Source organism: Quercus lobata, chromosome 2, assembly GCF_001633185.2.
Source record: "Quercus lobata isolate SW786 chromosome 2, ValleyOak3.0 Primary Assembly, whole genome shotgun sequence".
Lineage (NCBI taxonomy): Eukaryota > Viridiplantae > Streptophyta > Magnoliopsida > Fagales > Fagaceae > Quercus > Quercus lobata.
Genome location: NC_044905.1, coordinates 43,169,266 through 43,184,989, shown reverse-complemented (window position 1 = coordinate 43,184,989; position 15,724 = coordinate 43,169,266). Strand labels below are relative to the sequence as shown.

Genomic DNA, 15,724 nt, shown 5'->3' with positions numbered 1-15,724 from the left:
TCTAACCCTTTTAGGGGTAGTTGATAGAGGAGTTTGAGTAATGTTATTTGGGTGTTTTTAATGTATATGTGAATAAAAAAGTGTGTGAAAATATATGTAAGTGTGTTTAAAATGCTCAAAATATTTCTTGAAGTGTCTTACCAAACGGCCCTTAATTATTTATTTTTGATAAGCAAACAAACGCAGCTCAATTTGAGTCGTGGAGAAGTCAAACTCTGCCTAACTCTCAAAATCCCAAATCTACCCCTCAACTTTCCTTCTTCAGTCCTCAACTACTACTACAATCAACTCTACAGCGACAAAAATCACGCTCTCAAATTTTTTTTTTTTTTTCTCATGTCTGTGTGGCTTCAGTTTTATCTCAGCTAAGCTATATAAAAAAAAAAAAAAAAGAGTTGTCTCTTCTAGTTCTTCTTCTTTTCGATCCGAAAGTCCAAAACCCTAGCTCCGATTGAAAGAAAGAGGGAGATCGGAATCGTTGAGCATGGAACGAATCGTCGGCGGCAAGTACAAGCTCGGCCGCAAGATCGGCAGTGGATCCTTCGGCGAAATCTTCCTCGGTGAGTTTGTTATTATGTGCTTTTCTTTTTGCTTCAATTCGAAGGTTTTATTTCCAAAAATCTGATAGATCTCTTTTAATTTGAACTCTTTCTCTGCAGCTACTCATGTAGATTCCTTTGAGATCGTCGCCGTTAAGATCGTAAGCTCCGATCTCTCTCTCTCTCTCTCTCTCTCTCACGCATAATTGTGGATCATGATCTGATTATGCATGCGTATATGTGTGTGTGTGTATGCAGTAGTGTGTGTTATGATAAGCAGGTATGAATAATTTAAGCTTAGGCTTATAATTAATTGATTAATTAATAATTAAGAAGCAATTGATTGCTAATTTAGTATTAACTTTGCAATAATAACAGTAAGCCTATAACTACTACTTCTAAGCTTAAAAATGGATTAATTTTATGTTTTGGGTTTAAATTATAATTGTGTTGTTGTTGTTATTTATTTATTATTTATTTTATTTTTTGCAGGAAAATAGTAAAACAAAGCATCCGCAGTTGCTTTACGAGGCCAAGTTATACAACATTCTTCAAGGAGGAAGTACGTCTTCTAAAAATACACACAATTTTACTCTTTAAAGTTGAAAGTTTTAGGCTTTTTACCTAATTGTTTTGTGTTTGTATGTATGTGTGCGTGTGTGTGTTTCTGTGTTATCATCCTAGGGGGTATTCCTAATATAAGATGGTCTGGGATAGACGGTGAGGATAATGTACTTGTGCTTGATTTGTTGGGGCCGAGTCTCGAGGACCTGTTGGTGTATTGCGGGAGGAAGTTCTCGTTGAAGACGGTGTTGATGTTGGCTGATCAAATGGTAAGCTTAATGCTCCATTGAAATGGGCTTGCTTTATTTTTTTTTTAATTTTTTACTTTGCTATGTTTTGTGCCCATGTTAGAGATGGTGGCTCATATTCTGAACGAGAATGTAATACTTAACTTCAGTATAGGGGCCTCATGGGTGGAGCTGAGCATTTTGGGGTTTTGACTGGGGAAGTATTTATATGTTGTAAGCCCTATTCTTTCTGACAGTGAAGAATTGGCTACCGCTCCTGTGAATGTAGAGGCATTGCCAAACTACGTAAAATTATTTGTGATGATTTTCTCATTGAGGGCACCATTTAGAGATTCAAAAGCATACGTGTTACAAGTGCTTATATTTTTAATGTGTTGAGGAGCCATGGTGCAATGTTGCTTCTAAAGTCATTGTTCTGTCCTATGCCTATTGCATTTGCTATTTGATAACATCGACTTCCAATACCATGTTAACAAATGTTTGGAGAAAGAATAGTAGCGTGCACTGTAGATGTCTCTAATTTGGAGATTGTTCACTCTAATTCATACTTTGTACTATTATTTTGAGGAATTGTGTAATTAAACTGTCCATCGGTACATGTTTTACTATTTTCTTTTTATTTTATTTTCAGATTACGAGAATTGAGTACGTGCACTCCAAAGGATTTTTGCATAGAGACATAAAACCTGACAACTTCCTCATGGGTCTTGGTCGGAAAGCAAATCAGGTATTATTTTACTGTCTTTTTGCTTTACTTTCATTTCAGTGCAAATCATTTTGTGTTTTTATTGTGCTTATCAGGTCTACATAATTGATTTTGGGCTTGCAAAAAGATATCGGGATGCAACAACCAATCGTCATATTCCTTACAGGTACTCTTTTTGTTGTCTTCAGTTATGGTTTATTTTGGTTCTTGGACATCTACATCAATTATACTTTTCGGGGAACATATTTAAGGAATAATAAAAACAAACACATAGAAACCTCATTTTTTATGCAGTGAATAGATGCATATCACTAGTTTTTGAAACTAACCATTGTCCCATGTAGGGAGAATAAAAACTTGACGGGGACTGCGCGTTATGCAAGTTGCAATACTCATCTTGGAATCGGTAAACTAGGAGATGTTATGGCTCCTTTTTATTTTGCCCTTTTTCTTCCCTTTTTATGACATAGGCACTCATGCTTCTCAATTGGTAATTTCCTCATAGAGCAAAGCCGGCGGGATGATTTGGAATCACTTGGATATGTGCTTTTATATTTTTTGAGAGGAAGGTAGAGCAATACTTTTCACTTATTTCTTCTTTGCAAATTAAATTTAGAGCCAAGCCTATGGCATTCAACCACTTTTACATGTATTAATATCAAGGGATTGGGGTGCTGGGTCCTAAAGATGTAATTTCTGCATTATTATGCTTTGGTGTATCATTACTCTTATGACTTTGTTTTTGTGTATAGCCTTCCATGGCAGGGTTTAAAAGCTGCTACAAAGAAGCAAAAGTATGACAAAATATGTGAGAAGAAGTTATCGACTCCTATTGAGGTGTGTGTTGACTCTGTTGACCCTTGATATATATGATGAAAGTCACATGTGTGTATCTGATGTGAATGTTGTTTTTTGAAGGTTCTCTGCAAATCGCATCCGGTGGAGTTTGCTTCATACTTTCATTACTGTCACTCACTAACATTTGATCAGCGGCCTGATTATGGATTCTTAAAGCGTCTCTTCCATGACTTATTTGATCGGGAAGGTATTGATTTGTAAACTCTGGTTACACATTTTCCTCTCTTTTTGGGTAACTTTCTTTTAATGCTGCTGAGATCCTGATTCTCAGTGTGGAAGTAATGTTAAGGTCTGAATGGCATTTTCTATTGGGAATTTAAGTGATCTGAAAAAGTGTACACTGTACCTGTTAATTGGACCAGTGGGATTTGGAGTTATATGCCCGAGTGACAATATAATCATGATGATTTTTTTCTTGGTTGATGTTCCCTGACCCTGTTCAGACCCTTTCTAATCTCTGCAGCTTCACCACAAAATTAATATAAATTAAGAGATGAAAGATTAAAAGATAGCCTTCAGCCTGTTGTCCCAATGCATCTCTGGGCAGTTTCCCCGTGTGGGATGGGAGTTTGAGAGTCATACCCATTGACACATGACCTCACATGTAATTTCCTCAAGATATAAAGGCTTCATTTCTGTAAATTAGAAGCACATACTTGGTATCAACTATCAATTCTAAACATGCACAACTAATTGTGAATTAATACATGATGGCCAGTACAATTCAAACTATTTTCCATGCTATGACTTGCTTTGCTGCAAATTAATTTGTATTCTTTTTGTTTTTGGCAATTTGTCAGGGTATGAGTTAGATTACATATTTGATTGGACAATCATAAAGTACCAGCAGTCTCAAAAGAGTAGAACCCAACCTCGATTATCTGTATGTGTATCTGCTGCTTGTCTGTTTTACAATTTTTAAAATTATTTTATTTTGAAATAGGTATATTGACATATTTTTGAGTTTCTAAAAATATTGAATGTACACGGTACAGCCAGTTCCCAGAGGGAGCAGCAGCCATGCAATGCCAATGGATGTGGACAATCATCAAGGTTAGTTCTTGCTGATGGACCTCTCCTCTGGATCTTGATGTCAGATTTTCAACTGCATTAATGAAATAATATTATGCTTGTTCTTTATCTACTTGGCAGGTGTTAATGCTTACCCAGCTGAAGCAACAGAGCGCATTAGAACTGGAAATTCTAGCGGTCCTGGTGTTCGGATGCACTTTAAATCACCAATGACCAAGAATGTAAATTCTGAGAATCCTATCGAGAAGAATGTAAGCCATTTTTTTGGAGGGGGGGGGGGAGTGGGGGAGTGGGGAATTGAATTTGCAGTAATTTTATGCATTATGAGACGAATCCAATTATCCATCTGTGACGAACTTTCCTTATGTAGGTTCTGAGTGAAGCACACATGGCCTCTACTTCATATTCACTTGCTGGTACCTCCAAACGAAATTCCTCAAAGCCTATTTTGCCCTCTGAAGCAACAAATCCTGGTAATGGAAATGGCAATAGAATGGGTCCTTCGAGTAGCTGGATTTCATCACTGCCGCGCATCTCTTCTGCGAAGTGATGTGGTAATTTACTAGGCTCATACTTCAGTCATGTTATGGCTTGGATTCCTTATTTTACAAGATAACTGTATTGTTGACTTTTCTGCATTATATTTTTAGCTATGGATCTGCTCAAGAAGATTCTAGTGATACAATATTTGAAGCTGCAAAGGTGTGGGGATTCGATGTTATGTTTCTGTTATGTATGTGATCAAGAAGATTCTAGTGATGCATCTGTGGAGGCTGCAAAATGTGTCGCTAATTTGATGTGTTGCATTAGCTCCTCTATTGATGCCAGCATGCGTAATTTTTTCTTAAGGTGACTACAATCACACTGGTTGTTATAAACACAGACCACAAAAGCTTGGGTCCTGCGCTGTACATAGATGTCACAAGTGGCTTACAGAAAACTTGTATTTACAGTTCTATGTAATGTGAATGACGTGTGAAAGTATTCTTTAATTCCCATTTCTATTCATAGATAATAAGTGTTTGTTGTGTCATGTGCTGGCTGTTGACAGCTTGTTTATTATACTTTATCCATGTTTATGACATGCTGGTGTAACCTTAATGTTTTATATCTTTTGAATCAGACCCTTGGGTTTCTCCTGGAGGTATTTTACCTACTAAACTAATTTTTAATCATCTTAATATTTATGATGCCCATATTCTGTGCTTTGTTATCTGAAGCATCACTAGTAACTTGGGAACTCAAACTGAAGAATTTTTGCATGTTTTGATTTTCTCCTTTTGACCGAGTTAATGAATTTTCATCATAATAATGTTACTTATGGTAAAGTGATCAGGTGAATGAACGTGGATTTCTGAAACTTAATTATGAACAAGAGGGAAAATATGGCTTAGTGAGCTCTAGAATTAATCCCATTAAAACATATTAAAGGTAGTCTTTATGGATGCATTCTACACTCGCTGATCTACATTATAGAAGATAGGTCATATAAATGTTTATAAGCTGCTATCTGATCTTTCAGGGAGATCTTTGTTCTACAATTGGTTGCTTAATCCCTGAAAGTTGGTGTTTTTAAAATTGTGTAGCATGGTGGAGAGTCTTGGTGTCTTCTTTTTGATATATGGTACTCTTGCTATTATTTTTTATTTCCTAAGTTGCCTTTTCACATTTTTAGAATTTTCATTATACTCCCAAGATATCCATGTAACATCTTATTATTGTAGGTAGGACAACATAATTTGAGTTGGGTCTATTTTATAATTCCATTCGTCTTTAAAGTGGATGAATAGTTTCTAGTATGGTTACATTAAGCTATGCATGGTATAAGAAATTATAGCTTTTTTATGTATTTTTTAAGACTAATTTATAATAACCCACTCAGTTATCAGTTCACACTTTGTAATTTGCAGGATTTTTCTTCTGCTACAGCTAGTTTGAAGATGGAATATGGCAGGCTAATACCATTTATGGATGGTATATGAAGACCATAAAAACCTCTTCTCTGCAAGCTACTACTACTGGTCAGGAAAGATGCCATCCCAGTGCTTACCGGAGAAGTCTGCATAAAAAGAAATGTTGACAACATGGAATTGATATGTTGACCGTATGGAGTTTTTGTATGCTAGTTCTTGAAATTTGGAGATGTCATGAAAATTGCACCCTTGATTTCAACAAAAAATTATGAAATTATTGGTAGCTTCTTCTCTGCAGGAAGAAGTGCTTCTGCTTGAAAAGGGGTGGGTTAGATTATTCCTTCTCTTACTAGGAGTGGTATTTAATGCACCACAATTATTACTTGGATGTGTTGAAATCTGCTGAGCCCTTTGTGCTGGATGCTTGGGACTCAATTAATATCCTGATGTAGTCTAATCGGGAGATTATAAGAAGCCTGATATCTTTCTTTTATTGCTATTCCATTTTTGTCTGAAAGGTAAGCTTGTCCTGCCAGGTACATCCCTCCTGAATGCAGGTTAGTATGGAAGTTTTTCAATTACTTTTGGTTCGCTAGGAATCTGTCACAATTTTTATGGATTGTCAACTTATTGCATTGGGCACATGGGATTGTTTGGTGCATTTGCACTATGAGACTTGAAATCCAGGCAGCTGACTTGTATGTTATTTCAAAGCACCAATGTGGTGGCATCAACTGTTTTAAGGAGCCAAGTGTTACCATTGGACATTTTAGGTAAAATTATGTGGAGAATTAGATTTGCTTTTAACATTGGGGTTCTTTTTCTATGTTTTAATGCTGATATTCCTGTGGGCATTAGTGTATTTCATGACTCCAGTCAATGTGAGCTGTCCCAGGAAAAAAGAAGAAATGTTTTAGGAAATGAGTAGTGTGCAGCAGCAGTCAAGGTGAGATCCCAAAAGGTAGTTATATTGTTATCCACTCCTATTAAATCATTCATCAAAGATGATGATTCCTATTAAAGTTTGGCCTTTAAAATGCATTGATAATCTATACTTCATGTTCATCTGCCAAGGAAACCCCAACCCATTTCAGTTTTATTATTTGGGGTCACTGATATTTCAGGCATTGTGGCAGTCTCTGGCTCCGAGTTGCTTGTACCAGAAGGATGCCAGACAGGAAAATATTGTTTTGAAAGTTGGAACCATATAGATTTTGTAGTGGCTACTGTTGTGATCCAATGCATGCAGGATTTGGTAAAGTTCTCGGTATATGTTTGCTGAAAATTGGTTTAGCGTGCTGAATGTGACCTGAGACTTGATCTTGAGGAGTTTGCTTTGTCTAGTAAATGAAAGAACCGCAGTGGTGTATTGCAAAATTTTTGGTCGTAATTTACTTTCATTCTACTGTTCATTGTTCCTCCGGAAAAGTGATTTAATTTAATTTTTTTTTTCATTTTATTTATACAATTGTTTTTTCATTAAATTAGCACACAAATACAAACTCGGAAATAGAAAGCAGCCCAAAAAAATAAGGTGTGAGAAAACTGGAAAAGAAAAATGTTCGACTATTGAACCCCCAGTAAAAGGAGAAGAAAATATTGTGCATTGTTTTGGGGGGAAGGAAGGGGTTGAACCCGAACTCCAATACCGCAAGAACCTGATTGATTTGATAATGTGTTGCAACTTCCATAAACTTTATAGAGGGCCGCTGTCCTCAATTTGTTTAATCCAATAACCCAAAAACCTGATTGATATGAAAATGTGTTTCAAGTTACATGAACTTTATAGAGGGCCGCTGTCCTCAATTTCTGAGGAAACGAAGTCGTTGAAATTTCCTCACTGTTTTCGTTGAAGGCATTTACAAGCATCCATCAACTAATGTAGTCCCGTAATTTTATTTAATTTTTAAAAAAGAAGTTCACGCAACTATTGTAGTCCTGTAATTTGGATTTGGATTTGAAATGCATTTATTTATAATGCCTTGATTTTAAAATTCCTTGTTAGGGTGTTTTTAAACAGTGAAGGATTTGAAATTCATCATTTGAAATTTCATTGTTTGGATAATTATATTTGGATTCGGATTTGAATTTCGATTTAAAATCAATAAAATATATTTTTAATTATTATTTTTTTTAATCCTTCTACATTATAATTTTAGTAATATTTTTAATAAATCCATAAGGTAATATTGGTAATCCAATTGACGAGATGATGACTAAATATCTTTAGTTATTGCCAATTTTAGTAACTTTTTTAATAAATCCATAAGGTAATATTAATAATCCAATTGACAAGATAATGACTAAATATCTTTAATCATAGCCAACTAAACGAATATGGGGTTCACGGCTTGCTTAATTAAAGGCAAATGATATAATTAAAAATAATAGGGCAATAACACTAACAGCTTTTTTTATGAGAAAAGACAAACTATCTTATCACATGTGTTCTAAATCAAGGAAAAACAAGGAAACAGTTATATGAACTAGGCAAAACTCCCAAATACCAAATTAAAATCCTACAATCACCAAGAACATAGAATTCACTTTTAGATAATAACATAACTCCAAAACAAGGACACTTCACAACTCATAGACAATTCATAGTAGCATTTCATCAAACACAATTTACATTACAAACCCACTAATGAAAATACAAATAGGAACTAAAGACAAACCAAAACAAATCATTGAAAATACTATCAAACAAAACACAAACAAAACCCACAAAACAAAACAAATCAAATGAAACCCAAACAATCCCATACACAAAAAAGAAAGAAAGAAGAAATCCACATAAAGCCCTTTATGCATTCAAATTTAGTAAAAAGAGAGAAATATAGAGGTTAAAGAGGAAGAGAAGAGTTGAGAGAGAAGAAGAGCTTCTGGCAACGAAAAGAGTGATGGAGAAACACAAGTCGATTAAGAATGGAGGAACGTGCATGTGAGGTATTTCCAAATTCCACGGGTTGTGAGGATATTTGAAATCAATGGATTTGACAAATGACTGAATATTTATTCCATAAGGGCCAATTTGACCTAATTGGACCTTGAAATCCTTGATGGATTTGGGCCAAATCCAAATTCTTCTCCTTTTAAGTTACCCAAACAAAGAATTTGGATTTGGGCCCCTCAAATCCAAATCCTAACCAAAATCCCATGGCATCCAAACATACCAATGAAGTATTTTATAGGGAAATTTCACATGTTGTCCCATTTTTTTTAATATATTTATTTATTTTCGATTATGTATATTTGGGAGATATGTAATAATAAATGGAATGGTGAGGACATAATTTTTATCATATTCTACTTCTTTATTGTATTTCTTCTAAAAGTGGGTGAATCAATCATTACATATTTATCATGGTTTGCTTCAACATAAATAATTTGTAGAAAAATAATCGAGGCAAAATTACAATTTCTTTTTTTACCAAAATTATTGCATTACTTTATTACATTGATAGAATTAAAATTTTAGGCTCCTTTCATCCATGTCTACATCCATGACATCTTCAAAAAAACTAATACGAAAGGGTCTTTTGTGCAAATTTGGATTAAGATCAACTGTAAGAATGCAGAATGCTTGACATTTGGTAATTTTGATATGAAAACTCATGGGTCCACTAAATATAACAAGGTAATTATATTTTTGAGGAAAAAAGAATTTCTATTCACACTTTCTAGTGTCTCCAAATTCAAATCACTCCGCCTATTACAACTATCAAACTATTATATATATATATATATATATATATATATAGCACATGGATGCTACGGAGTATTTACCATTATATCTAAATCATGTGTTTTTTTGGATTTTGATCAAGTTATTCTTTCATTCTATTATTATGTTTAATTTTTTATGCTCTTAAGATAAGTTTATAATTTTTTTTCCTAATGCAAACTCAAAAGGTGTGACAATATATGGTGAAGTGGGGAGAGTGTAGGAGGAAAATTATTCAGAAAAGGGAAAAAAAGGAAGAGAGAGAGAATCAAATAAATACTATATCTGCAAGACATTCTAGTGTCTGTAAGAGATAACAAAGTTTTCAATTAAATCACGATTTGAGAAATAAAACAATTCATGTAGAGTGCAGATAAAGCTATACCAGGGAAGAAGAACAAAACCCAAATCGTCATTTGAGTAGTTGAAATCCATTTAATCTCTCTAAATCCTTCAGAACCCTCACAACTTCAGCCAGAACCACCTCAGGTTCTGTATTGTCAACTCCAACCATTCCTGCCAGTAACTCTAGCCTCTTTCTTGTTCCCTCTTCACATACTAATTCATTAATGCTTTGCTCATCCTCCCATGAATCATAAACAATATCGTCATGAAGACAACATGATGACTCAGCATCTGACTTCAAATCAGCATCAATATCCTCTTGGAAGTATGTCAGATAGCTCAGATGAATCTCCTCCATTTAGTGTCTCCAATACAATAGAGTTGGTTCTATCGGCCCTGGATCTCTCAAGAGCTTTAAAAGCAATAAACTTCACGCGATTGAATTCACTCAAGTGGGATTCAGGCTTTGAGAACAAAGCTGTGATGGAATGATCAAAGAAAGTGTATTGATGTATACAATTACAGTACAAAGTTGGGTCCTCTGGGTTGTCTCTTGCAGCCATTGTTAAGCGTGTTCCAACTTCCAAGACTGTCTTGCAAAAGTGTTAGAAAAATTATCATGGAGTGAATAATAAATTGACTCTTAATGTATCTATTTGAACATGATTTGAAGTGGTGAGAATCCTTGAGTCCCATGTAGGAAATGATAGAGAATATGAGTTTTGGGTTGGACATTGGGATGAGCTTTAGGCATGTGTAGACTGGGCCCACTTATCCAATTAATAATAATATTTTATTATTTTATTTTTTGAGTAAGTATACCGTAGTTATTTTTGAAACAGTGTCTGTTCAATAATATATTTTTTCATAGTCCCCTATCCATGAAAAAATTAATTTTTTAGAGACTCTTTAGAGAGAATATTTTGTGCATTCATTTAAGTCAAAGAGAGAGAAAGAGACATAGAGTAGTTTGCAGAGCACGGACCTTGTGTGCTTCTTCGCGCTGTAGATTATTTTATCCTAGGAGGTAGACGTTCGTGAGTCTCAAAACACTACAGATTGTGTCAAACACAAGACTCGATCTGAATCATTCATCCTTCACGCATTTGGTCTGTGAATTTTTAATTATTTGCAGATTTCTTCTTATATATACATGTTAGGTTCTAAGACTTTAGGAACTAAATGTATTAGAACTTCACTTTGTATATGTTGGCAAACCATGATCAAAACAATAAGTCTAGGTTTAGACTTGCTCAAAGTTTATTTGTTATAGTTTGAATCGAGCTGAATGCAGAACCTTACTATGCAAAATTGCAAAGTGTTAATGCTCATTTTGGGAAGCCCAGTAGAAGGAAGAAGCCTAGCAACATAGGCAGAAAAGAGTTAGTAAGTGGATAGAAAAATCATTAAGCTCAAGTGGTAGGAATAATGGATCATAGGCCCATAAAATAAACAAATGGGCCTTGAGGAAGCAAATGGGCCTAAAGGAGTTTAGAGAGAGAGATGCAGCAAACCCATGAGCAGTATGTGATGTAGAAAAGTGAGAATGAGCCACAATAAGCCCGAAGTAATGCAAGCAAAGAAAGTAAGGGATTGATGGCAAGCTCATGAGCCCTAAGGATGAAGGATAAGGTAATTAGGTCAAGGAAATCTAAAGGAGTTAGTAAAAACCCATGAGAACGCAAAGTTAGAAAAAGGGTCAAGGAAGCCCAAGGAAAGCAAATGAGCCAAAGATGCCCAAGATGAAATAAATGGGAAAAAAGAGCCCACAAACAATGTAATACAAAAGCCTAAATGACCGTATTGAGTCATTGAGAGAAGAATAAGTAGTAGGCCTAAAGAGGTCTAGTTGGCTTAGGTCAAATAACATCACAGCAGGAATGACAGAGTGGTACGGCAGGAAATGGTAGCAAGACTGCAGAAAAGAGCAAAGGAGTAGGTTGAAGGAAGAAAAACCCACAATCAAGTAAAGCTCGGCCCCGAAAGGGAGCAGGCCATAAAGAATAGGAAATCAGAAAATAGCTCACACCATAAGAAGTCAAAGGTGGGCTGCAAAATGAGTAGACGAGCCTCCAGACCATGGCAAACGCATGAGCAGTGGGCAAATTTTGGACATACATAGAAGTAGAGCACGCGTAAGGCCCAGTCATCACCAGTCTGTGCCCAGCTAATATAGGAAGTGGTGGGTCATGAGTCAGAGGTAAGAGGGAATGGTCTGGTGGTGGGGAGAGGGGAAAACCTATTCTGGGGTTTCTGCTCAGGCTCTTTTAGGGTAAATGTCTTGCTGGGATGACATACCACCTAAAAGAAGCAAGGATGAGTGAGAACCACTAGGTGCATGTCATGAGGGATAAGGAGAAAGAGAGCACCCACATCGTAGTAGGTAAGAGTGCCATGACAAATAAACAAACAAAATAGCTTTCTTTGTCTGGTGATGGGGAGTGGCACAACCAGCATAGGTAAGTGGTGGTGGTTGAGCGACTGACAAACCAGTGGTGGTCGGCAAGGACACCTAGACCAGACAAAGGTAGTTAAGGGCTAAAATAGTAAAAGTCAGTCACGGCTGGCATTATATAAAGGATCTCCTTGCTGTGCACAGTAGGGGGATAAGGATCACGATAATAGTAGCCTTTAGGAGAGAATCACAACACAGAAGCAAGCACTGAGAAAAGAAGAGAAAAAGAAAAAGAAAAGAAAAAGAAAAATTAGAAATAACGAAAGAAAAAAGAGAGATAGTGGCAGACATGCACCAATAAGTTGATCCCTTCTTTTTCTCCAAAAGCCCTACTCTCTATCAAAGGCAAAAGATTATTTTGGCACAAGCCATTCAGGTCTACTTTCCTCAAAGTGATTAATTTCTACAGAAAGATTTTCCTGGGAGATTACTCATATTGAGGAAAACGGTTCCCTCCTTGGTCTTGGTCCTGTGACATAACTTGACATTACTCACAAAGGCCCTGGTGAGCATTGCCTCCAGGGCAGGAATAGAGTGTTTAATAGCAGAAGTCACAGATGATAGAGCCCTCTTATATGAATCAAGTGAGATCACTTTTAGTGATAAGGATATGGAGGTGGGGTACCCAGACCATAAGAGGCCCCTTTACTTAGTAGCATCCATAAATCAAATCCCCATCAAGAGAGCCTTGGTGGATATAGTTGCTTCTGTAAATCTCATTCCATTAAGCACTTTACAAGCGGCAGAGGCAGGAATTTCAGAAAGAAAGATTTAGGGGTGCCCAATGGAAGTGACAGGGTTCGAAGGAAGGGGCGAATACACTGCAGGCCACATCCAGTTGTGGTTAAAGGTGGGCCCTATAGCTTCCTTAGCTCGGTTCCACGTGGTAAAGACAGAGGTCTTATATCATGTGCTTTTGGGGAGGCCATGGTTGCACAAACACTAGTTAGTTCCATCCACATATCACCAGTGCGTGAAAGGAAGGTTGAATGGCAGAATGATACGCATAGCAGTAAATCCCTCGCCATTTGAGTAGGCAGAGGTTTATTTAGTAGAAACTATGTTCTATGACCAATGGGCACCATCTGGGGAAAGCTCAGTATTAAAGCCATGAGGCACCTTTGTACCTAAGTGGGAAGACATCCAAAGTGATCCGGAACCTGATCTGAGGGAGTTACTATCACAAAAGAAGAAAAGGAAGGAAGCACCCGCCATAGAGTCAGATGACACACCACAATGTGTCAGAGTCCGGTGCCTTGATGGAAGGATTGTAAACAAGTTATGAAGGTGCGTGGGGCCCACGAGTGAAATACAAGTGGGCCCCAGACAAGAGTGGTAGCACAAAAGCCTAGTGTGTTGCATGGCTCAAGAAAGCTCAGAGGAAGAAAGTAGGGGTGTGCATAAAACCTGCCAACCTGCCAAACCCGATCGACCTAACCCAATTTGCTGGGTTGGGTCAGTTTTTAGGGCTAGGTGGGTTGGATTGGGTTACAATTTTTTTATTTTTTTATTTTTTAATAGCGGGTCGGGTTGGGTTTGGGTCATAAAATTACAAACCCACCAAACCCGACCTGACCCACCCATATTTTAATATATGTTTAAAATATATTAGTAGAGCACTTCCTTGGTTCCTACTATCATATATAATATAAAATCCTATTAGTTCTTTTAATATATATTTAAATATATTATATGATTAATAAATTTTTTTTAAATTTTTAGATATATTTTGTTAATAATTGAGTTAGGAACTCATGTATATTTTTTTATAAGTGAATTAGGATACTAGTTCATTTATATTTTGTTTATCAACTCAGTTGGATACTTAAACATATTTTGTTTACAGCTAAATTAGAATATTAGTTTATATATTAATGTATATTTTGTTTATCAACTCAGGTGGTAAGTGTGATATTTTTTTTTTTGTACAATTTATAATAATAGTAATAAAAAAAATTGTCCAACCCATAGGTTCAACACGACCCAACCCAACCCATGTGAGTTGGGTTGGACTTATGTGATGGGTTGGGTTGAATTTTTTTTGACCCACCATGGTGGGTTGGGTCAAAAAATCCCCTCAACTCGATCCATACACACCTCTAGAAGGAAGTAATGAAGAGAAAGAAGTCATGGCAGAAAAAGATGCACAAGTTATGGCAGAAGAAAAGTTGGAGGAGATTAACCTAGGGTCTGACTTGCAGGAACCAAGGCCCATCTCAATCCGTTCAAGGTTGTCGGAAAAGGAAAAGTCAGAGTTGATAGTGTTGCTGAAGGAATACAAAGATGTCTTTACATGGGATTATAGTGAAATGCCAGGGTTGGATCTGAGGCTAGTAGTACATACACTGAATGTGGATCCCGAGGCCAAGCCAGTGGCCCGGCCTGCCAGAACATTCCACATCGAGATAGAAGGACAAATAGTCAAGGAGGTATAGAAATTGCTAGCCGTAGGATTCATTAAGCCCATCTAGCACCCGCGCTGGTCCAACATAGTGCCAGTAAAGAAGAAGAATGGGCAGGTAAGGTGTTGCGTAGATTTCAGAAATCTTAATAGGGTTTGCCTGAAAGACAAATTCCAACTGCCAAACATGAATTTGCTAATAGATTTTGTGGCAGGGAGCGCCATGTTCTCATTTATGGACGGATTCAGTGGGTACAATCAAATCAAAATGGTGCTAAAGGATGTGGAGAAAACTACCTTCAGAGCGCCCATAGGCAACTTCTACTACACAGTGATGCCGTTTGGGTTGAAAAATGCAGGTGTAACTTATCAATGGACAATAACGGCTATATTTCACGACATGATGCATTAGGAACTAGAGGACTATGTGGATGACATAGTAGTAAAATCAAAGAAGTGAGAAGAACACGTCCAAGTGTTGAAGAAGGTATTTGAGAGGTGCAAAACTTTCAAACTAAGGATGAACCCTCTCAAGTGCGCGTTTGGAGTGTCCTCGGGGAAATTCTTTGGTTTCTTGGTTCACAGAAGAATAATAGATGAGGACCCGGCCAAAGCTATGGCCATTGCAACCATGAAACCTCCAGCCATAGTAAAGAAGTTGACGAGTTTCTTGGGAAAGGTCTCATATATCCGAAGATTCATCCCTGGATTGGCATTAATTACTTTTGCTTTAGGCAAATTACTTAAGAAGGGTCAAAGCTTTGAGTGGGGAGTAGCACAGCAGACGGCCTTTAAAAGGCTACAGTAGATTATGATAAACCTCCCTACTGTGCAAGCCCTAATCTGCAAAAAGCCATTATTGCTCTACCTAGCCACCAACCAGTACGCCATAGGTGCATCGTTCACCCTAGAGGATGGAGGTGACATTGAGCAACT

The 15,724-nt window shown here is 36.8% G+C and overlaps 1 protein-coding gene across 5 annotated transcripts; it reads left to right on the top strand.

The window, feature by feature from the left end:
- The first annotated feature begins 236 nt into the window (after positions 1-236).
- On the top strand, positions 237-7,270 carry LOC115975666 (casein kinase 1-like protein 3). Of its 5 annotated transcripts, none has more exons than XR_004088162.1 (17): positions 237-560; positions 660-700; positions 1,032-1,101; positions 1,224-1,372; positions 1,983-2,078; positions 2,153-2,223; positions 2,402-2,463; positions 2,563-2,626; positions 2,810-2,894; positions 2,976-3,102; positions 3,716-3,798; positions 3,911-3,968; positions 4,068-4,198; positions 4,318-4,501; positions 4,598-4,796; positions 5,858-6,633; positions 6,719-7,270. XR_004088162.1 is itself a non-coding variant. In XM_031096550.1 (15 exons), exons 1-14 carry the CDS (start codon positions 485-487, stop codon positions 4,495-4,497), a joined length of 1,293 nt encoding a protein of 430 aa, XP_030952410.1. In that variant the 5' UTR covers positions 237-484; the 3' UTR covers positions 4,498-4,501; positions 4,598-5,069. The 5 variants fall into 5 exon arrangements, 1 of the variants encoding a protein (XP_030952410.1); XR_004088163.1 differs by having other exon boundaries at positions 5,858-6,806; positions 6,985-7,270; XR_004088161.1 differs by having other exon boundaries at positions 5,858-6,821; positions 6,985-7,270.
- The last annotated feature ends 8,454 nt before the right edge of the window (positions 7,271-15,724 follow it).